The following is a 22,809-nucleotide window of genomic DNA, read 5'->3' on the forward strand; positions in this document are numbered from 1 at the left end:
AATACTTGCCTGCCACAGTGGCAGGAAGTGAAAAAAAGTTAATATCAGACCCTGTCTACGCTCCTTGCAAGTCACAGTTTTTGAACCAACCTGTTACTTGCTTGTGTTCTGCTATCTGTGTTTTGACTTGCTGCAAACTGCCTTCCTTCCCTAGTCTTCACGACCAATGATCACTGCTAGCCTGTTCATTCAACGAGGATTCAGTAAAGTGCTCTATATTCTATCTGCTACGCTTATGTTTGGGCCCTCTACCCTGTTGCTTCATATCCTGAGCTGTTACAATCTGGTATCAGCATTTGAGAATAAAACAAATTATACAATATTATTACAATACATTTTCAACATTAAAATATATTTTGATAAGGATCCCTTAAATTTGGTTATTGACAGTGGGACATTTTATCGAAAAATAAATAAATAAATATATAATATAGTTTAAAATGTGCTCTCAGTGTTCTCCAGTGGATAATGGAGACACTGTTTCTAAATGACCCCAAACATCCAGCATCTTTGACCATTTTTTGTTACTTATTGGACTCCATACAGTATACTGTACGTTGATACCTATATATCTGTAATATCAGCTGATCATATTGGCCCAGCTCATCAGTCAGGGAGTAAGCTGGTCAATAGACAGTACTTTTGAAAAGCATCAAATTATATGTGGACTGGTATTAAAAGATTTTGCATTTGTATAAATTAGTGTATTAAGGCTTTTCACATACTGTATATGTATTTGGCTGAATGCCTGTAAAGCAAGCAGTGGCCCCACAGTTATTAGAGACTATTTTATTTTATAGAAGCATTAGAAGTGAAAGGTGGCTGTCCCAAACTCATGCACCTTATATTCTACATACAAGATGTGCACATCATTGTATCTTGTTCCCAAAAAATTAAAATATCATATTTCTGGAATTTTGTGCTCCACAGTACACAAAGATTTGTCATGTAAAAGAAAATAAAAAAATAGGAATGGGGGGAAAAAACATCCCAAACTACTGTACGGATTATTTTGTTGAATGACAATATATTGTTCTATAGCATCTACAGCAAATGTTTCTGCTGTACCTTCTCAATGACACTCTGTGTGTTGATCTGCTCTCTCAGCTCAAGGCTCATCAGCCTGAAGCGCTCTGACCTTTGAGCCCCCTCTCCGCTGCATACTGCGCTGCGATAGGCCTGCAGCACTGGCCGCTGCTTCTCAGGCACCAACAGGATCTTACTGAGCTCACTGGCCCCGCCCTCCTCACAGGTGAGCATCTCCATTATGGCTCCAGTTAGGAGGACCCCCTGTGGAAGACACAAACAGTGAGCATCTAAAGGTCCTGCTTGTTATTAATGTCCCTTATGATAACATCAAATAGTAAACACATTCAGGAAGTTGAGCAGAGTTCAGATTAGTTCATATTTTTAGTCAGAATAATAACTTACATAATCATACTGTTTGCTGTCTTTGTCATGAACATTTGATCTTTTTGTGGAGCAACAGATATAATGCCTTTCCTGTTCTCACACTGGACTGGTTTGATTTGTTAACTTACTTGGTAAATGGCGTGTATACCTCTGTAATCAAGGGTATGATCAAAATAAACTCCGACAACTTGACCGACCATGTTGGAGGCAAAAATTGAAGGCAGAATGAAAAGCCTGCAGTCATATGCTGTATTAGAAACCGCCTACTACATACTACTGACGAACGCAGTATGTAGTACAGTACATACTGTATACTCCTCAGTAGTATGCAGTATGAAACGGTTAAAGTGATGTATTTAGCAGTATGCTAGACCAGGCTTTAGCCTTTAAACCAGCTCTTAAAGCACTGCACAAAAAACTCCAAAAAACTCGTACCACTATTACAATATTATCAAAAAATACAACTTAGATCTTTTTGTTTATGTTCTGTTTGTTTCCTTTATAAGTTACTGCAGGTTTAAACTATTTATTCTAACAGCTCATAGTGAAGTCAGACGAACAGGATCATCAACGAGGGGAGACGGTAAAATATTATAAAATAAAAAAATAAAACATTGCTTGACAAAATTTACTCAAACTGCTTCTTCAGTTATAGCAACAAAACAATGGACTGATCTCCCTCCAGAAATTAGAGACATGTTAAAAAGGTTGTCTCAGCAGGTATCTCTCTGCCCCATCAGAGGATGCTCTTTATCTCTCCTCTTCCCTCTCCTCTTCCCTCTCCTCTTCCCTCTCCTCTCCTCTTCCCTCTCCTCTTCTCTCTCCTCTTCTCTCTCCTCTTCCCTCTCCTCTTCCCTCTCCTCTCCTCTTCCCTCTCCTCTTCTCTCTCCTCTTCTCTCTCCTCTTCCCTCTCCTCTCCTCTTCTCTCTCCTCTTCTCTCTCCTCTTTGCCCTCTCCTCTCCTCTTCCCTCTCCTCTTCTCTCTCCTCTTCCCTCTCCTCTTCCCTCTCCTCTCCTCTTCCCTCTCCTCTTCTCTCTCCTCTTCTCTCTCCTCTTCCCTCTCCTCTCCTCTTCCCTCTCCTCTTCTCTCTCCTCTTCTCTCTCCTCTTCCCTCTCCTCTCCTCTTCCCTCTCCTCTTCTCTCTCCTCTTCTCTCTCCTATTCCCTCTCCTCTTCTCTCTCCTCTTCTCTCTCCTCTTCTCTCTCCTCTTCCCTCTCCTCTCCTCTTCCCTCTCCTCTTCCCCTCTTCCCTCGCCACTGCTCTGTAGCTGGTTTGTGAGCGTCAGTACCCGGCCGGCAAGGTAGAGACCCCGGCAGGCGCTAGATAGCCTTCAGGGCAGTTTGTGGAGCTTCTAAACTCTGAAAATGTTGAGCAAATGTTCGATTCACCATTGATTATTGTAAAGCTGTCAATATTCAAAATCTACACAGTAGATTTTTCGCCTGAAAAATTTTCAGAAGTGAATTTAGTGATGAAATAGCTACGAAAAATGAAAAAAATGAGAGCCGTTTTTGGCTGCTGTTGTTGTTGTAACCGTAGCCTGTACCGTCCCAGCGCTTTGCATTGTGGGATACAGCAGGCGAGGTACACTGGTCCGATGCAGACTGGAGATTTTTTCCAGATCAGTAGATTTTGCTTTTGTTTGCATACTACATGCTACATGCTACATTTTGGCCAAATCAGTACGTACTACTAGTATAGTATGAGGTTGTACTACTAGTATAGTATGAGGTTGTACTACTAGTATAGTATGAGGTTGAACTACTAGTATAGTATGAGGTTGTACTACTAGTATAGTATGAGATTTCAAATACAGCCATCGAGAGGACCTGGATGGCTATCGCCCTGATGACAGATAAGATTCTTTGGGCAAGGGGCTATATTTGTGGGGTTCTGGTGTAGCCAGAGGACATCCGGGCCAAGACTTACTTTTCCGTGCACTGCTCATCGTTTACAGTCCGATTAGCAACCTGAGGTGCGACACTGGAGTTGGAGTTGAGAGACAAAGTGTACAACCGGATTGTTTCACAAGTAGCCGGTTTACAAGCTCATTTTAAATCAATAAAAAGCAAAATCATCATCAGACGATAGCCGCTGGATTCCCAGATTGCTTTTGCTTCCCACACCGACAGTTTAACCCGCACACAACCAAAGCCTGCTCGAACATGATTGGTCAATACTACTCGGAGGAGAAACAGAGAACCCTTCTGATACCAAAATACAGGGATTACTGAAAAAGTGACAGAAATAGTTGTGTGACGAATTCAAAGAGCGCTTTGAGAGAGAAGTTTAAATATACAGTTTGACAAAATCTTGTCAATATTTAAAGCACTTTGGTATCTGATAAACAAACTCCTTACTGCTTATGACAGCATGTCACCTGTATGGACAGTCACATGATCCATAGGAAAAGTCAGAACTGCTTCACGTATTTTTCAATAAATAGTTGCAGATATGTAAAATAACCTAAATATGTTGTAAACGTAGAATGAAGGATTTAGTTTGTGCTTTATTAGGAAACATCTGAAGGATTTTTATCTCTTCTTAGACTATTTAGACTCTCATTATGGTTGAAGAAACATTAGTATTAGCTTGTCAAAAATTCATTATAACTGCACAGATTTATTTTTCCGAACAGGACTTTTCATTCAATTTCTCCTGATATGAAACAGAAAGATAAGCATATGAGTTTTATTTAAAGTTGTGTTAATACATTTAGCCAGTTGCACATTAGTCTGCAACACATAATACGCATTTTATTTGATATTTCCTATCAACGTTAATATCATCAAGGGGACAAGTTGATCCACTGCTAAAAATCTGCCATTCTACCAAAAAAGAAATAAAGAAAGAATCTCTGAGTCTAGCCCTGGGTAAAAAACAACAACATCATTTGAATCTATATCTATGTGGACATGCGGGGCTGTCAAGGTCCAAACCTCTGCTCCCTTAGTCCTGATGCTTGTAAGGTTGCATAACGCAGGTTAAGATTCAAATCTTACAATGTAAATGTAAACCATGGCTGGAAGTGGCCTGAATAAGCAGACATACCTCCACCTCTTTCAGGTCCTGTTGGTCATTTCTCTGGTTTCCGGTGACTTCAGTGAGGCCTAATGCCTGGGATATCAGTTGGAGTAGAGCCTGCCTGTGGGCTGCTTTTCTAGGGTCACGTAAGGCTTTCTGTATCAGACCTCCATCCAGACTGTGTACATCTCTCAGCAGCTTCTCCTAGGGAAGGGGGGAGTAAGGAGAAATTATTAATTACGATAAAATACCATGTAATACAGCTGTAATGATGGCAAAAGGATTGAACTTACCTCTAGATGAAGAACTTTGCCTCCAGGTTTTTGTCTGGTGTCTTTTGCCCCCTGAATCCAACTTTGGGCCCCTCCTCCATCTCTGAGAGATGTACCAAATATAAGATTGTACACCTACAGGACACACACACACACACACACACACACACACACACAACATATGGACATGAGTAGGACAACAAGAACGCTGGCCAGAATGCTAGCTTTCATGGGTGGCAGATGCTGCAAAAATTCTGTCTCGCTGGCATCAACGGCATCATCAGAATAAAACTGCATTTCCTGTGCGATCACACGTCAGGATGTAGAGCGAAAGTGAAACATGAAGAAAAACATCAATAACATTTTTGTGTAATTTTAGAGAGTTTTATGCAGGTGTGCCTTCACTAAATAAAATTAGCAACATATTTTAGAACACAGGAGCTTGAAGCTAGTCAGTAGCTGAGTGTGAAACATTGTATCATTCTTGGCTTAAAGATTGCAGCGTTCCACTGGTTTGGCACAAGGATAATGATGATGATGGGAAGTGCTTGTTTGTCAGTGCAGAACTGCACTTTATGCCACAAGCCTGCACCGTCAATACTCATATCGGAGTGGAAATAAAGATAAGATCAAGATTATCAAGGTATATGTATGTACTAGGGCTGTCAAAGTTAACGCGATATTAACGTGTTAACATAAATTCATTTTAATGCCACTAATTTCTTTAACGCATTAACGCAATTGATCTTTCGGAGGTTGTAGCGGGCTCAGTTTTAAAGCTAGAGTGAAGATATTGGTATCATATGAAACTAAAAAAAATTAAGGAATCCGAGGCTAAAATAATGCTCCAAACTTGGGCTAAATTTTGGAGAGGAAGAACTGGCATAGCCATTTTCAAAGGGGTCCCTTGACCTCTGACCTCCAGATGTGTGAATGAAAATGGGTTCTATGGGTACCCACGAGTCTCCTCTTTACAGACATGCCCACTTTATGATAATCACATGCAGTTTGGAGCAAGTTATAGTCAATGCTAAATGCTAAATGCAGTACCTGTGAGGGTTTCTGGACAATAATTGTCAATGATTTGTGTTGTTAATTGATTTCCAATAATAAATATATACATACATTTGCATAAAGCAGCATATTTGCCCACTCCCGTGTTGATAAGAGTATTAAATACTTGATAAATCTCCCTTTAAGGTGCATTTTGAACAGGTAAAGAATATGTGGTTAATTTGCGATTAATCACAATTAATCATGGAGAATCATGAGAATAATTATTTTTTTTATTCTTTACAGCATTTCCTGTTAATTCTTCCTCACTGATTTCCATTGTAAAATTAAGAGAAGAGAAAGAATTTTCATATATTCAGTGTTTCTGGGTGTAGTGACCTCTTACCCTTTACCGCTTCATTACTGGTTGCTTATAATACTGGTGATTACTTACATGTAGGCATTCTAAGTTACTTCAGTATGAGCTGAATGCCGTCAGTGAATGTGTAAATCTATTCAAACTCATCCTCATTCACTGAGAACTGAAATTGAACAGTAGAGAACATTTCAAACATGTTGACAGCCTCCTGCTGATATTTGTTCTGTAATTCACATTTCCTGTTTCCATCACTCTTGAGTCTGTAGTAGATGTAGCTGTCTGTCTCTCCCTGGGACAGATGTATGTAGGAGTTCCTATCAGACGGCAGCCTGCTATTACCGCTGCAGTGTTTACTTTAAAGGGGATCCTTGGGGTTGATTTACTAAACCTATTGCAATCACAATCATGACTGCAGAAATAAGTTTTGAAGCATGGTTTCAGTTTAGTAATTTAACAACACTGATGATTTTAATTAGCCCAGCTGCAGCTCAGCTGCTAATTAACCCTTCACCCCTTCATCCACTGATAGGGACATCACTTCTTCATTGGTTTTAGCCAATTAAAGTTTTGAAATTTGACGCTGACTCAATCAATACCAAGTCTGCCAGCTGACAGAACAAGGCATGACAGACGACATAGAGAAACATTATCATCTTTTAAATATCAATGTATTTAAATACAGACTGTGGGTGCTCCTCACAAACTGACTGAAATCTCACAGGAACTAATGGAGTGGGGGTGTCTTGCTTGGTCGGGAATGAAAGAGGGGGAACTGAGGATGACACCCATATACATTTGATGTACGATCTGAAAGTATTTATTCAGCGATCGGCGGAAAAATGTCGTCTGTACGGAAAATGGTTAGTGTACAAACTATAGTTAGTGTACGTTAGTTGGGCTATAGAGAGCAGCGGAGAAGAGACATCGGGTCCTTAAAAGGACTGACAGCAGAGCCAGGAGAACATCAGGTATCATATTGTTTAATGACAGCCAGTTACTTTGACTATTTTCTGTACAGTTTCAAATGTAAGGCAGTTCATGGCACAGAGTGCAGGGCAGCGTCAGACTACAGATAGTTGAAGTACGGTTATCTGTGTGTAGAAAACCTTGTTACTGTGGAAGTATTGATCTGCCTCAGAGCTTTTCAGATTGTTCATCTGTTCACCGTCTGCAGCAACGGAGTCAATATGCTAGTGTAGGTTATCTGAGGCCACTTCTTCAGGTCGTCCTCCATCCCTCCATAGTAGAAGGCAGAGCTATGATCACATTATCCTGTTAGAGCTGTAATAGGTGGTGTTAAAGGGAAGGTATATTTGGATCTGTAAAAATACGACTATGTGTGGATAAAGGGAGGGTTTTACCAGAACCTAGAACAGTGAACTGTGTGCTTCAGAATAGTCAGCGAGAGATCGTGGGTTGGACTCAAGTGGGTTCAGTGTTCTTTGTCTTTATTACCATCACAAGTGAAGAAAACCCTACAGGTGTGTTAGTAAAGTAACGGTGTATCACCTCTCTGAGGCTGACTGGAGTGTTGAGCAGCAGGCTGCTTGTGGAGTTGGACAGGGAAAGGTTCTTGATCAGGAACTGCTGGAAAACTGACTGGTTCTTCAACACACTGGCCAGCGTGAAGCCTGCATTCAAGCACACACACACACACACACACACACACACGCACACACACACACGCACGCAAACACACACACAAACACACACACACACACACACACACACAAACATGATGATTTCAAATTCATCTTTCTGTTAGTAAATACATACTTTATTCACTAAAACAATGGCTTTGATCAGCTTCCAAACAACCTCTAACAGTGGTCTGTCTATACATCAAGATATCCACTGAAATACAGTACACACAACAAGTGACCTTGACGAGTGCAATTTTATGATTAAAGCTTCAGTAGGCAGTATATTTTTGGCATCATTGGGCAAAAATTCCATAATAACCTTTCGGCATATTGTAATTCAAGTGTTCTGAGAGAAAACTAGACTTCTGCACCTCCTCATGGCTCTGTTTTTAGGCTTTAAAACATCTAGATGGGAGACTTTGACCAATCACAGGTCATTTCAGAGAGAGCATTCCTATTGGCTGTTTATTCAACAGAGGCAGCTGTCAATCACTCGTGAAATCCAATCAAATGGTCAAACTGATTTCTCGTGTAAAATGTTTTCAGAAACATCTTGTAGTGTACTGTTTAACTGTAAAATGAGAAAGTGTGCTCCGGCTGGTGGGCGGTGCTTGGTATTTCCTCAACTGATCTCAACATGGCTGCCGGTCACAAACGTTCTCATTTGGTCGTGTCTAGATGGGGAGCCACCAAACTGCGAAATCTGATCTGAGATCTGCAAAAACTTGCAAAACCTCTTGCGAGACTTGCTGCCCTACGACCTATCATAACCTTCACTATTCTAGGTCAACGCCTAACCTTAACAATCTTGCGAATGTTGCCTCAGTTTGATGGCTCCTTTCTAGACACTACCTTCTCAATTTACAGCTAAACAGTACACTAAAATGCATTTTATGCAAGAAATAGACATTATAGTAACAGAATATTGATTCATATTTGATCAGCGCTGCCTAGTTTGACCGTTTGGTCGGAGTTTGTCAGTGATTGACAGCTGCTCAGAGACGGCAAGGCTCCAGGTCGGCTCCGATTGGTCGTTTTCCCCGGTCTGTGAAATCGTACAGATGCCGTTAGGAGCACTGGAGGACACCGAGGCACATGATTTTTTTTTCATATCACCTGTCTCATGCACTACTGTCACGATATAGTGACAATTTTATAAAAATATTTGCTTAAATCATATTTGCTCCATTTCTACCCACTGCAGCTTTAAGCTCATTTAAATCATTATGTCCTAAAAGTTGTAAAATTAACTAACAGCTGAATCCAGAGTTATTTTCCTCGGCATAATGAACGTGCATCAGTCCCACCGGACTGCACCGCCCTGCACACTCATATGACATATCGGGTTCAGTCAGCTTCCTGCTAGCTGTATGCCGCTGTAATAATGGATATATAATTGTAATTCATCAATTTTATTTTCTTCTAATACACCCATGGGCTGTATGCCTCAGCCTGTACCGTGGTGGATGGATTAACGTCTCTGTTCCCAAACAACCGGCTATCAGCCAGTAGCTAGTAGTGCTAGTAGCACAAAATAAACAGAATTTAACGTAGTATTGGCATATCATTTACATTGATTATATCCTATTTACTAATACATTTATGGTCTATGGTCTATTGGACATCTATTTTGGAAGTCCTTGACATGAAAAAGTTTGAGACTGATCTCAAAATGTTTCTAACTTTCATTTCTGTCCATCAGAAATTTTATGTTGATGTTAATAACATAAAAGAAGGAAAAGTATCTCAGGATGGGTGATATCTCCTGAAATCAATGTCATAATTAATTGTCACATTTACCTTGGTAATGATTATTAAACAATATCTTAAATACAGCTGTGCACAAGATTCTGACTGAGGCCAAAATGCGCCCAAACAAATGACAAGGCATCTACTGTACCAGCTCTCCACTAACTCTCATCTATATGAAGAAATTAATTTACTGAACATACCAACATGACTGAAATTAGTCATAATGTCAGTCACTAAATGTGATATGCTCCAAGTCCCAACATGGGTTATTATAGGAATATGATACATGTCTTAAACTGATAAAGTAGTATTTCCTTTGCCACTCGTTTCAACAGAGCTCTTGTCTAACTGAGTATCACAACTTTGTACATCAGCAGGAGGAAATATATCATTCTGGACAAAAAGGAAAAAGAAATTGCAAACCACTACAAAACTTTCACATTGAATGTCCAGGACTGGGAGCTACTGGCTTAGACCAGTGATGTCCAACTGTGTATCACTGAAAATTAAAAAGTGTCCGATTTTTATTTTTATTTTTTGCCTAGCTATATACAGAAAGCCATTTCACTTTTGTGCCCATGACGACATCATCAAGTGACAGAAACCTGGAAGAGGTAGTCATCACACCAACACATTAGTGAAAGTATGGCTTTATGTCAGACCTTGACTGGAGTTGTAGTCCGGTGCAGAGGTGGAGCTGAGACTCTCCAGGTGCTGCTGCAGGGTCTCAAGCTCTTGACCCAAACCAGGCCGGTCAGACGTGAAGAGACGGTTCTGTTCGACCACTTCACTGATCCGTTGCAGCAGCTGGGTCACACTAACAGAGGGAGATTTAGACATTAGAACTGTTCCAAAACTGCACTGAAGAAGAAACATAGCACCATTGTTAGTTCTTTTCTTTAAGAGACAGTACATTTACAAATAACTTGGCATAAGGAAGCAAAGTATCGAGAAAGTGTTTTTTTATTGCGCATGTTTAATTTTAGGTGATATGATGAGAATGAAGAAGAAATGGCACCGAGACCCACTGCACCAGAGAGAGAGATGGTTGATGGGAAAAACGGTTCATGCAGAGTCGCACCGAGGGAAAGTGTCAGCTGACCATATCCCAAGGTGCCCGAGGACGCCAAAGACAGCAACTGATGGAGGGAAACGACTCAAGCCGAGTTCGCACCGCAAGATCCGACAGATCCAAAATGCCGAGGTCCAGACAGAACCTGTGGTCACTCCATACAGCGCAACCTCCCACCTACTCATCAGAAGGTGATATGAATACATTCTCAGATGTGAAAGAGTTTGATGATTAGGTTACTAAACAAATTTAGAGTGTATTAATAAATAAGGTTAGTTTAAGAAATTGATAGTTGATATTAGAAGCAAGAATAAATGGTCTGTATGGTCTGTATGGTCAAGGACTACTCCAGAGCTGCTGCAACAGGGAGGAGGTGCCAATAATGTGACACAGCAAGTAATATCTGCTCTCCACCACGAAGACATTGTGGGCCAAGTTCAACAGGGAAGAGGAGGCTCGGGGCTCCTCCCTAGAACAATGGAAGTTGGTTATGGGAAACAAGAGAACTTGCCACCCAGAATAACCAACACAGCTCAGCCAATATCATTAGTCCAGGAAGGGGAGACTAAGGAATATCCCTTCAAGATTCAGGGTCGGTCCTACTGGAGACGTCATGGGGCACCGGGGCGGCTGTGGCTTAGAGGTAGAACAGGTTGCCCACCAATCTCGTTGCAAACTTGACGCCAAGAAAAAGTTGAATCTGGCTCAACTTTTCTGCATGATGATCTCAGTGTTCTCACAGAAGTAATGGACCAAACAAAGAACCAAATCACTCAAGACAAACAACTGCTCTAAAAAAACAAAGTTAGGAGACTGATAAGTGACAAAATCTACTCACGTGGAGTTCTTGTACTGCAGGAAACCAAATTCATCCCTCTGTCCATCTGGGCACAGCGACTGCATGATGGGAATGATGCCAGCCGAGGTGAGCGGGGATGCGCTGTAAAAGGCTGGTCATGAGGGAGGAATAACGGGGTAGGAGGGACAAGAAGAGAAAAGACAAAACCACAGACAAAGAAAGAGGATGTATGTGCAGGAGGGTGGTAAGGGAATACAGATGTGGAAAAAGAGGAAAATGAGGACCAAACAGGACAATGAGGATGAAAAAGCAAAGGGAAAGATTCTGTGTTAGAGTTGGAAAGGAAGAAAGATGTCAGATGAGCCACCTGAAGGCAGCGCAGCAGCTAATGGCCAGAGAGGCTCCCACATGTCAATGCTGAACACACAGGTCTTTCATCATTTTGATGCACAAACATGGCCTGTGATATTTTTGTTCATTTAGCTGGACGAGCTCTCAACAAGGAAAAAAAAATAAATAAAGAAACTTCAGCTCTTGCTAATAGCCCGATGTTTCCATGGGTACGGTGCTGCTGAAGCTCATCTGTGAGTGTGGACCGTGCACATTGGACCACAAACACAGTTCTTATTGTCCTCCAGTTCACTCTCTTTCTCATATCATCCACCTTTCTGACAAATGGAAGAAGGGGATAGAAATCCTGCCTGGTGCACAAATATATCTGCATCTGTAACAGAAGCTATATAAAGAGCTCGTTAATGATTGGGATTATTCTATAACACAGTTGTAATTATATAAGGTATGTCTTTATGTTATGTAATGTTTATTATATTCATTTGTTATATTAATTTATTATATATCCACTCCATCTTGGGCGCCGTTGTGGCTTTTTATGTAAATGTCCTAACATGTCTGAATAAAGCTTATGTAAAGGACCAGTGTGTAACAATTAACGGGGATCTATTGGTAGAAATGGAATATAATATTAATAAGTATGTCTTTTAGTGTATAATCACCTGAAAATCGTCGTGTTTTTTTTACCTCAGTATGAGCCGATTATATCTACATACAGTAGGAAGCAGGTACTCTCCACAGAGTCTGCCATGTTGCTCCGCCATGTTTCTACAGTAGAACAGTTAACTTTTCCTGCTTGGGCCGGAGTCGATAACGTTACTCGGTCCCGTCGCCGCCGCTCTCTCTCTCTTGCTTCACCACTCACTTCCCACGTACACACACACACTCTACGCACTGGCTCTGCTCCAAATGACCGACGCTACTCTCATAACAACTAGCTCTAGAGAGGGACATTCACGTTTTCGCGTTGGCCACCGTAGCTCTCCAACACGCTTGGCACACGGGAGAGGCTTCAGTTGTTTTCAATCTCCTCACCTCACCGCCAGATACCTCCAGATACTACACATCGGACCTTTAAATGAACATTAACATAAAAGTGTTACATATTCCATGAAAAGGAGCTTTAGAGTTTCCTGCTCCCTCTGACTGGAAAATACTTCAGGCAGGCACAAAACTTCAGTAATTTTGACCGCTGTTGTTGCATCAATTTGACATGATCCTGTTCTATGTGCTGCTGCTCTTAGCCAGGACACTCCTGTAAAACAGATTTCCCCTCAATAGAGTAATATATATGTAAATCTCCGACCTTTACCCCTACAGAACAGAGACATTTAACAAACACATTTGTCAGAGTACATTAACCATTTCTACTATGGTTAGTGTGCAATTATCTTTTCTTTTTAAATTGACTCATGTTCTGCTACAATAGAGAACCCCACAATAAGATGAACACCTTAAACTGTGTCTAGGAGAATATGCAGAACAGAAGGACAAGGGTCACAAGGGTGAGAAGATAAACCCAGTGTGTAGTTTTAGAGACTGATTCCTTCTTGGGAGAAATTAAACTCTCCCATCTGCATAATTGTAATGATGTGCAGTAAATCTTTGTTTCTGCCTTTATAGACTTTGTAAGTTTGTTGTTGCACCAGATATTTCTGGATCCTTATTATGTCCTCTATATCACCTACCACAGTTATTAAAGTTCAGCAATTAACGAAAGCAAAAGAATGGCTCATGAATTTGATCCTAGAATAGAAACTAAAGCTGCACTTGCACGCCTGCTGTTAAACCCCAGGAGGACTGAAGAGGGCATTCAAGTTTGAGACCCCGTCATCTTTAGTCAAATCCAAACCCAGATTTAGTTTATCTGGGTTTAGGCTTTCTACCCATGATTTCAAAAGTGATACAGAGGTGTTTAACTAGCAATTAAAGGGTCTAGCAATCAATTATCAAGTGATAATTCAATGATATATAACCTCACAGTGCGTTTGAATAATGGAAGTGGTTCTGTGAGGTACTGGGGAATGTTGACATGAAGTAGGTAAATTGGTTCAGTTCATTGACATCTGTCCTCTCTGGCCAGCAAGCTGTGAATATCACCAAGTCAAGGTGTTAAACACAGGTCAGAATCCATCATTGAGTTAAACATGAATTGTAGAGAGACAACGTTAAGAACACAAGCCGCTGTATGGAAAAGGAATTACGTGGGATGAACAGCAGTTCATTAAATTAAGCCAGTTGTTTTCACAGACTCAATCAAATACACAAGTTGTCCGACCGACTCTGTGCCCACAAATCATCCAAACACACAAAAACTACACAACAAGACACACAGGTAGGGACAACAGAGTTAAAGTCACAAGAAGCATTAAGATGTCTCATATAATTCAGCACTATTAGGGACACTGCAGAAAAACAGAATGTAGTGAGGGCCTGTTAGAAGCTTTTGTAAAAATGTTAAAAGAAATAATTAGACTAGATGTGTCAGGGCTGAGAGGAACACACTCAAAGGGGGAGGTATATATATACTGGAAAAACAAAGTTCGGAAACTTGTGTTTGGTCGATTATTTCTCTGTTGTTACAATGCTAATTGGCATTGTATTTTACATCGTTGGAAAGCCTGTTTATTTACCTTCACAATGATGCCCAACTTGTAAGGATCATGTATTTGTGGGATGAGCAGCACAGCTGATTATGCGGGTAGCGCCCAAGAAAAATGTTCCAAAATGCTCTGCCAATGGTAAACAGTGTATTCCCATAAGGCTACCAGGAAGCCTGCAATGACTGCCCTTCACCGTCAGGCCCGTTTGCGCTGGTGTCGACAACACAGACAATGGAACCTGAACATGTGGGGGAATGTCATGTTCAGTGATGAGTCCAGGTTCTGTCTGCGAAAGTTGGATGGCGGGGTCAAAGTATGGAGACGACGCGGAGAACGCTATGCTGATTGTTGCACCGATGGAGTAAGAGCTTTTGGTGGGGGCTGTGTCATGATGTTGGGGGGGGGGGGGGGGGGGGGGGGGGGGGTTTCCCTCACTGGCAAAACAAGGCTTGTCATCATTGAAGGCCATCTCAATGCAGTGAGATATCGGGATGAGATTCTGCAGCCAGTGGCGATCCCATATCTTCACAATCTGGGACCTAACTTCATCCTCCAAGATGACAACGCTCGCCCCCACAGAGCCAGGGTTATCACAGACTACCTCCACAATGTGGGAGTAGAGAGAATGGAACGGCCTGCCAAGAGTCCAGACCTCAACCCAATTCAACACTTGTAGGATCAGCTTGGGCGTGCTGTACGTGTTAGAGTGACCAACACAACCACGCTGGCTGACCTGCAACGAATCCTGGTTGAGGAATGGAACGCCATCCCACAGCAACGTGTGACCAGGTTGGTGACCAGCATGAGGAGGAGGTGCCAGGCTGTTGTGGCTGCGTATGGATCTTCCACCGCTACTGAGGCTCCTGACGGTGTATTAAATGAATAAAGTGTAAAATAGCCAATATGTCTTGTTTGTTCCTTGTTACTGATAGAGAGTTTAATCATCCAATCCACCAAACAACTCAAAACAAGAGTCAACACCAACAGGAGAATACACTGTTTACCATTGGCAGAGCATTTTGGAACATTTTTCTTGGGCGCTACCCATATAATCAGCTGTGCTGCTCATCCCACAAATGCATGATCCTTACAAGTTGGACATCATTGTGAAGGTAAATAAACAGGCTTTCTAACCATGTAAAATACAATGCCAACTAGCATTGTAACAACAGAGAAATAATCCAACGAACACAAGTTTCCGAACTTTTTTCCCCCAGTTTATATATATTAATTTTCACCTATGTACACACACAGATACAGTTGAAACCCAGAACAATTGAGTCATTCAGTGGCTCATAAAACTTGAAGAATTCTTTGAAAATGTGGATTAATGGTAGAGGCAGGGAATATTTTTTGCAATCTAAAAGGTGAAAAAAACACTTGGTATACGGACACTTGAATGTCAAATGTAAAGAGAAACTGTCAAGAGTGGTCAATACGGCCAGTAAAATTAAAGGGAAACTACAGATCCAACTAAGCAGCAGGCATGCACTGAATACCAAAAGGAAAGCTCTTGACATAACAAGTGACCCGTCCCGTCCATCGTACCGACAATTTGAACTACTTCCCTCAGGAAGGTGATTTAGACTGCCGCAAAAAGTTAGACAAGTCACCAAAAATGTCTATAAGAAATCATTTGTCCCTAGCGCAGTTAAATAATTAATTACATAGTTAATCCCCCTCACCCCCACCCTGCACTAAACTTGCACATTTGTCTCATGTTTGCGGAATTTGCACATTGTACATCTGTAATAGGCCAACAGAACTGTATTTGATAACATATGATTGAATTCAGAGCTCCTTCAGTGTTTTTATTGTTTCCTACTATTGTCTTATTTGTAACTCGTGTTGATTGTGGTGAAGCCGAAGACAGTTTTCCACATTGTGGACAAAAAGTTTACAAAATTTCTAAAAACCAAACAAAAGTATGAATTACTCTGACAGAGAAAGGTCTCTTTCATTGAAGTCAAAACAAACTACGTGAAATCAAAGATGGCCAGAAGCTACGCATAAAGAAGACCACAGCTATATTTAGTTGTATTATTGTTAGAGAGCACTGAGAGCACTGCTGCTTAGCTGCGTTCCAGTCCGGGGTACGGATACGGATACCGATACCCGATACTGGTATCGGTATCGGTGCATCTCTCGGTCCGATACTGTGCTCATGTACTTGTACTCGCAAAACTGCTCCAATACAACGGCACCGGTACCACTTTACGGCAGCGTACTTTCATTGCGCCACGGGGTTTTGCTTGCCCTCCTTGGTCCGTGTTTCAAGACGGGTCGGGTGGTTTGCAGGCATCGCCGCAGACCCCTGACGCCTTTTACGTGGGCCAGGCCTGCCCTGGGGGCACGACGCGGTTGGGGCGCACTAAGGGACAGTCGGCCCCGTTGACACTTTGGCCACGGCTCCGGGAAGCACCCTCGCCTCGAGCCTTTCCAAGCCGACCTAGAGCCGGTCTCGACGCACCGCCTCGTATGCGGGACTCCCCAGCCTGTCCTGTGTCGCTCACACCCTCCAGCTGGCTGTTAACGAGGGTCTTTTGGCACAGAGAAGTACTCGTATCGGTACTCGGTATCGGCGAGTACTCAAATGTAAGTACTTGTACTTGTACTCGGTCTGAAAAAAAGTGGTATCAGTGCATCCCTAGTCCGGGGTAAGGAAGAAATCCTGCGCCATCTTTGATTTTCAAACTGCCCCAAGAAGAACGACAGCATCAGTCATTTTAGCAAATGCCCCGAAAAAAGGGCATCGTAGTAATTATGATGGGAGCAAAGGAGCTCGGCTTTAAGGGCAGACACCTAACATAACTAAAGATTTTTTTTCATGAGCCGCTGAGTGACTGAAGTTTGCGGGTCCTGGGAGATGGCCTTCCATGACACATAGTAATCAGGGTTAGGTGAACATATAGTATATACTGTATATACAAACACACAACAACAACAACAGGATTAACACACCCTGGTTAAGTTAACCAAGAGATCAAAATGTCTTCATTAATGTATCATGTCAGCCAGGATCAGGTGTGAGGATAGAATTAGCTTAAGTGACGATGAAGTAAACTTACACACTGGTCCATCCAACACGTTGATAACATGCATCACGCACAAAGAAAGAATGAAACAGCCAAAAAGAGAGAAACAAAGAAAGAACAGCAGACACGAGACAAAGGTGAAGTAAAAGACAAAAGACAAAAAGCATCAAAACAAATTGGGTGCTACAATGGCTACAGGCAACAGCAAGTGCACTTAGAACAAAGTTCATGACAACAATCAAGGACAGTGCAACACAATATTGAAAACTAAAGGACACAACAGCTACAGCACATGGTGAGAGGCAAATCACATATTTGTAGCAGCAGCAGCTTAGCAAAAACGTGTTTGCCTGTTTAAAATGCATGACCATACTGAACAGAACTACATCATATCTTTATGAGTGCAGGCAGATTTAGACAAACTTGAGTCAGCATTAGTGTTCACTTTCTATATTTAAAACAACATAATGCAAGTTAATGTGAAAGGGAATGACCGAGGACATCGTATTATCCAATCAGTGGAATAGATTTAAGAGTAAAACCTTCCACACTGTAATCATTAAAATAGATTCCATCCATCCATCTTCAACCGCTTATCCGGGATCGGGTCGCGGGGGCAACAGCTCCAGCAGGGGACCCCAAACTTCCCTTTCCCGGGCCACATTAACCAGCTCTGACTGGGGATCCCGAGGCGTTCCCAGGCCAGAGTAGAGATATAATCTCTCCACCTAGTCCTGGGTCTTCCCCGTGGTCTCCTCCCAGCTGGTCGTGCCTGGAACACCTCCCAAGGGAGGCGCCCAGGAGGCATCCGTGCTAGATGCCCGAACCACCTCAACTGGCTCCTTTCGACGCAAAGGAGCAAGGACTCTACTCCGAGTCCCTCACGGATGACTGAGCTTCTTACCCTATCTCTAAGGGAGACGCCAGCCACCCTCCTGAGGAAACCCATTTCGGCCGCTTGCACCCGCGACCTCGTTCTTTCGGTCATGACCCAACCCTCATGACCATAGGTGAGAGTAGGAACGAAGATTGAACGGTAGATCGAGAGCTTTGCCTTCCGGCTCAGCTCTCTTTTCGTCACAACGGTGCGGTAAAGCGAATGCAATACCGCCCCTGCTGCTCCGATTCTCCGACCAATCTCACGTTCCATCGTCCCCTCACTCGCGAACAAGACCCCGAGATACTTAAACTCCTTCACTTGGGGTAAGGACTCATTCCCTACCCGGAGTAGGCAATCCATCAGTTTCCTGCTGAGAACCATGGCCTCAGATTTAGAGGTGCTGATTCTCATCCCGACTGCGTCACACTCGGCTGCGAACCGATCCAGTGAGTGCTGGAGGTCGCAGACCGATGATGCCAACAGGACCACATCATCTGCAAAAAGCAGCGATGTGATCCTCAGCACACCGAACTGCAAACCCTCCTCCCCCCGACTACGCCTCGATATCCTGTCCATGAATATCACGAACAGGATTGGTGACAAAGCGCAGCCCTGGCGGAGGCCAACCCCCACCGGAAACGAGTCCGACTTACTGCCGAGGATCCGAACACAGCTCTCGCTTTGGGCGTACAGGGATTGGATGGCCCTGAGAAGTGCCCCCCTCACCCCATACTCCCGCAGCACCCCCCACAGTATCTCCCGGGGGACCCGGTCATATGCCTTCTCCAAGTCCACAAAGCACATGTAGACTGGATGGGCATACTCCCAGGCCCTCTCCAGGATCCTTGTGAGAGTGAAGAGCTGGTCCGTTGTTCCACGGCCAGGACGGAATCCGCATTGTTCCTCTTCGATCTGAGGTTCGACTATCGGCCGAACCCTCCTTTCCAGCACCTTGGAGTAGACTTTACCAGGGAGGCTGAGCAGTGTGATACCCCTGTAATTGGCACACACTCTCTGGTCCCCCTTTTTGAAAAGGGGGACCACCACCCCGGTCTGCCACTCCTTAGGCCACTGTCACCGACTTTCCACGCGGTGTTGAAGAGACGTGTCATCCAAGACAGCCCCTCCCCACCCAGAGCCTTCAGCATTTCTGGGCGGATCTCATCAATCCCCGGGGCTTTGCCACTGTGGAGTTGTTTGACTACCTCAGTGACTTCCACCAGGGTAATTGATGATGGTCCCCCCATCAGCTTTCCAGCTCTGCCTCTACCATAGAGGGCGTATTGGTCGGATTCAGAAGTTCCTCAAAGTGCTCCTTCCACCGCCCGATTACCTCCTCAGTTGAGGTCAACAGTGTTCCATCCTTACTGTACACAGCTTGGATGGTTCCCCGTTTCCCCCTCCTGAGGTGCCGGATGGTTTTCCAGAAGCACTTTGGTGCCGACCGAAAGTCCTTCTCCATGGCTGCTCCGAACTCCTCCCACACCCGCTGCTTTGCCTCCGTCACGGCAGTGGCTGCTGCTCTTCGGGCGCGTCGGTACCCTGCAACTGCCTCCGGAGACCTCCGAGATAACATATCCCGGAAGGCCTCCTCTTCAGTCGGACGGCTTCCCTGACCACCGGTGTCCACCATGGTGTTCGAGGGTTGCCGCCCCTTGAGGCACCTAAGACCTTAAAACCACAGCTCACCACCGCAGCTTCAGCAATGGAAGCTTTGAACATCGTCCACTCGGGTTCAATGCCCCCAACCTCCACAGGGATGCCAGAAAAGCTCCGCCGGAGGTGTGAGTTGAAGATCTCTCGGACAGGGGCCTCCTCCAGACGTTCCCAGTTCACCCTCACTACGCGTTTGGGCTTACCAGGTCTGTCCAGAGTCTTCCCCCACCCTCTGACCCAACTCCACCACCAGATGGTGATCAGTTGACAGCTCCGCCCCTCTCTTCACCCGAGTGTCCAAAACATGCGGCCTCAGATCAGACGATACGATTACAAAATCGATCATCGACCTTCGGCCTAGGGTGCTCTGGTACCACGTACACTTATGAGCATCCTTATGTTCGAACATGGTGTTCGTTATGGACAGTCCATGACTAGCACAGAAGTCCAATAACAAACGACCACTCGGGTTTAGATCAGGGAGGCCGTTCCTCCCAATCACGCCACTCCAGGTGTCTCCATCGTTGCCCAAGTGCGCGTTGAAGTCTCCCCAGGAGAACTATGGAGTCCCCTACTGGAGCCCCATACAGGACTCCATTCAGGGTCTCCAAGAAGGGCCGAATACTCCGAACTGCTGTTTGGTGCATACGCACAAACAACAGTCAGAGTTTTCCCCCCCATAACCCGAAGGCGTAGGGAGGCGACCCTCTCGTCCACCGGGGTAAACTCCAACATAGCGGCACTCAGCCGGGGATTTGTGAGTATCCCCACACCCGCCCGGCGCCTCACACCATGGGCAACTCCAGAGAAGAATAGAGTCCAACCCCTATCCAAGAGTACGGTTCCAGAACCGAGGCTGTGCGTAGAGGTAAGCCCTACCAGATCCAACTGATAGCGCTCCACCTCCCGCACAAGCTCCGGCTCCTTCCCCCACAGAGAGGTGACGTTCCACGTCCCCAGAGCCAGCCTCTGCCGCCCGGGGTCCAGTCCGTCGAGGTCCCTGCCTTCACTGCCACCAGTGTGACAGCGCACCCGACCCAAGCGGTTCTTCCCGCAGGTGGTGAGCCCACAGGATGGAGAGGAGGAGGAAAATAGATTAAGGAGCATAACTAATGAAACTGCAATCAAAAAGTTTTTTATTGCAAGTCAAATAAATTTGTTATTAATAATGTATCAATGAAAATTTTTGTTTGCAAATCCAAGAGCTTTGTTTGGTGTTGAGCTGAATCTCATGGGTGGAACCTATAGCTGAAAGATGCAAGACATGCTTCTACTGGCCAGTCTCGACTCGGCTGACAGTTTGGCAACAACCACTGTTAGCAACTAGATCGTTGAACACAAACAGTCCTGTTAATAGTAGCTACATACACAACGTCATGCAGGCAAATAGGCAGCCTGGGCATGTAGTACCTATCACAAGCTAGTATATTATATAGTATAGCAATCTACATGCACCAGTTCAAGCCAGTGGACTACCTCCGGATCTGAAAAGTGAAGCCAATGCGGAAGTGCCTTAAACTTGCATTCTTTCTAATAGCCAGCAGGAGGTGACTCCTCTGGTTGCAAAAAGAAGTCTGATTGTATAGAAGTCTATGACTTCTATGAGAAGACCATTTAGAGTCAAATAGACCATAAAGCAGGGGATGCTTTAGGGCGGGGCTACCTTGTGATTGACAGGTCGCTACCACGACTTTAACCCTTTCACAGTGTGTTTTCAATTCATGAAAGTTAATTAGAAAACCTTTTTGGTTGCCTAAAAATGTCTTATTCAGCGTTTGGTTGTACTTAGCTCAGACACTAACCCTGCAAAAAACAACATGGCGACGGCCAAATACCAAGATGGCGACAGCCAAAATGACGAACTCAAGTCTTCAAAAGTCCACAAACCAATGGGTGACGTCTCAGTGACTACGTCCACTTCTTCTATCCAGTCTGTGGTTCAAACATAACATTCTTGCAATTACTAAGACAGAAGTTATGTGTAATTAATTCATTAAAAGCATACATTTTCTGTATTCTCTATTCCCGCTCTGTCCTCTCCATGGACTTCTAAACTCCCTCTCTGGTTTACTAACAGTGGATGTTGCCAAGCAGTCAGCTGCACATATGCAACAAGGATTCACTCATTTCCTCAACTTTCTTGTGATCACTGTTGGAGTTACTCAGAGGATATTGGTACCAATCCTCTTTTTAAAATGTACCTTTTGAAGAAAACTTAACTGATTTTTTACAGCAGTGGAACCACCAGCTCAAATAGCGCTCTGGACAGTTTGGTGATTTCCTGACCTTGAAACTTGCTTTGCCCATCTGTGTGGTATTTTGGTACCCATTGCACAGAATGCACGGTGCACAGGTGGAAGGAGAGGAACAAACAGGTGGGAGGTGGGATTCTCAGAACCACATCTGTTTCTAGAGCATCAATCTGCTGCCACTTTGAGGATTTTATCAACAAATTACTTTTAATAAATGCACAGCAATAATGGTATACTGCTTAAATGTAAATAAACTATTTTAATTTAAAACCCTCCAACCCGTAGATGTGTTTAAATCGAGTGCTCCAGGGATGATGTATTTTGTTGGCCAACCAGGAAGTTAGCATCACCATGAACATCAACGGGATTTCTCCATCGGGTTTTGGATTATTGCAGAAATAAGCTCTGTGGCAAACACAAGTTTATGATACTTCCATGTTTTGTTCAGCAAGATAATCTCTCCGCCTTTAATGATTTTTTGAAGTGTAAATACAATCGCCAGGAGTAAAAAGCTAACGTTAAGCTATAAACAAACTACACCACGGAGTATACACAATGAGGCTGTAAAGACGGACGAGTCGGCGTGATGACGTCTTGTAGTCTCATTCAGCCACTTGTTAGCAACTACTTTTTTCAAAGAAAAATAAAGGCTTCAAAATTCACGAGTGGGGTATTTATTGATGTAT

At 43.6% G+C, this 22,809-nt stretch overlaps 1 protein-coding gene across 1 annotated transcript in view; it reads right to left on the reverse strand.

The window, feature by feature from the left end:
* The window catches only part of abca2 (ATP-binding cassette, sub-family A (ABC1), member 2), a 124,024-nt gene that overhangs the window by 62,062 nt on the left and 39,153 nt on the right, over nt 1–22,809 (reverse strand). The window contains 6 exon segments of the mRNA XM_037777355.1: nt 1,069–1,290; nt 4,464–4,640; nt 4,730–4,843; nt 7,590–7,711; nt 10,138–10,292; nt 11,386–11,497. Coding sequence (XP_037633283.1) covers nt 1,069–1,290; nt 4,464–4,640; nt 4,730–4,843; nt 7,590–7,711; nt 10,138–10,292; nt 11,386–11,497 — 902 coding nt within the window.

The sequence above is a fragment of the Sebastes umbrosus genome, chromosome 8 (assembly GCF_015220745.1).
Source record: "Sebastes umbrosus isolate fSebUmb1 chromosome 8, fSebUmb1.pri, whole genome shotgun sequence".
Lineage (NCBI taxonomy): Eukaryota > Metazoa > Chordata > Actinopteri > Perciformes > Sebastidae > Sebastes > Sebastes umbrosus.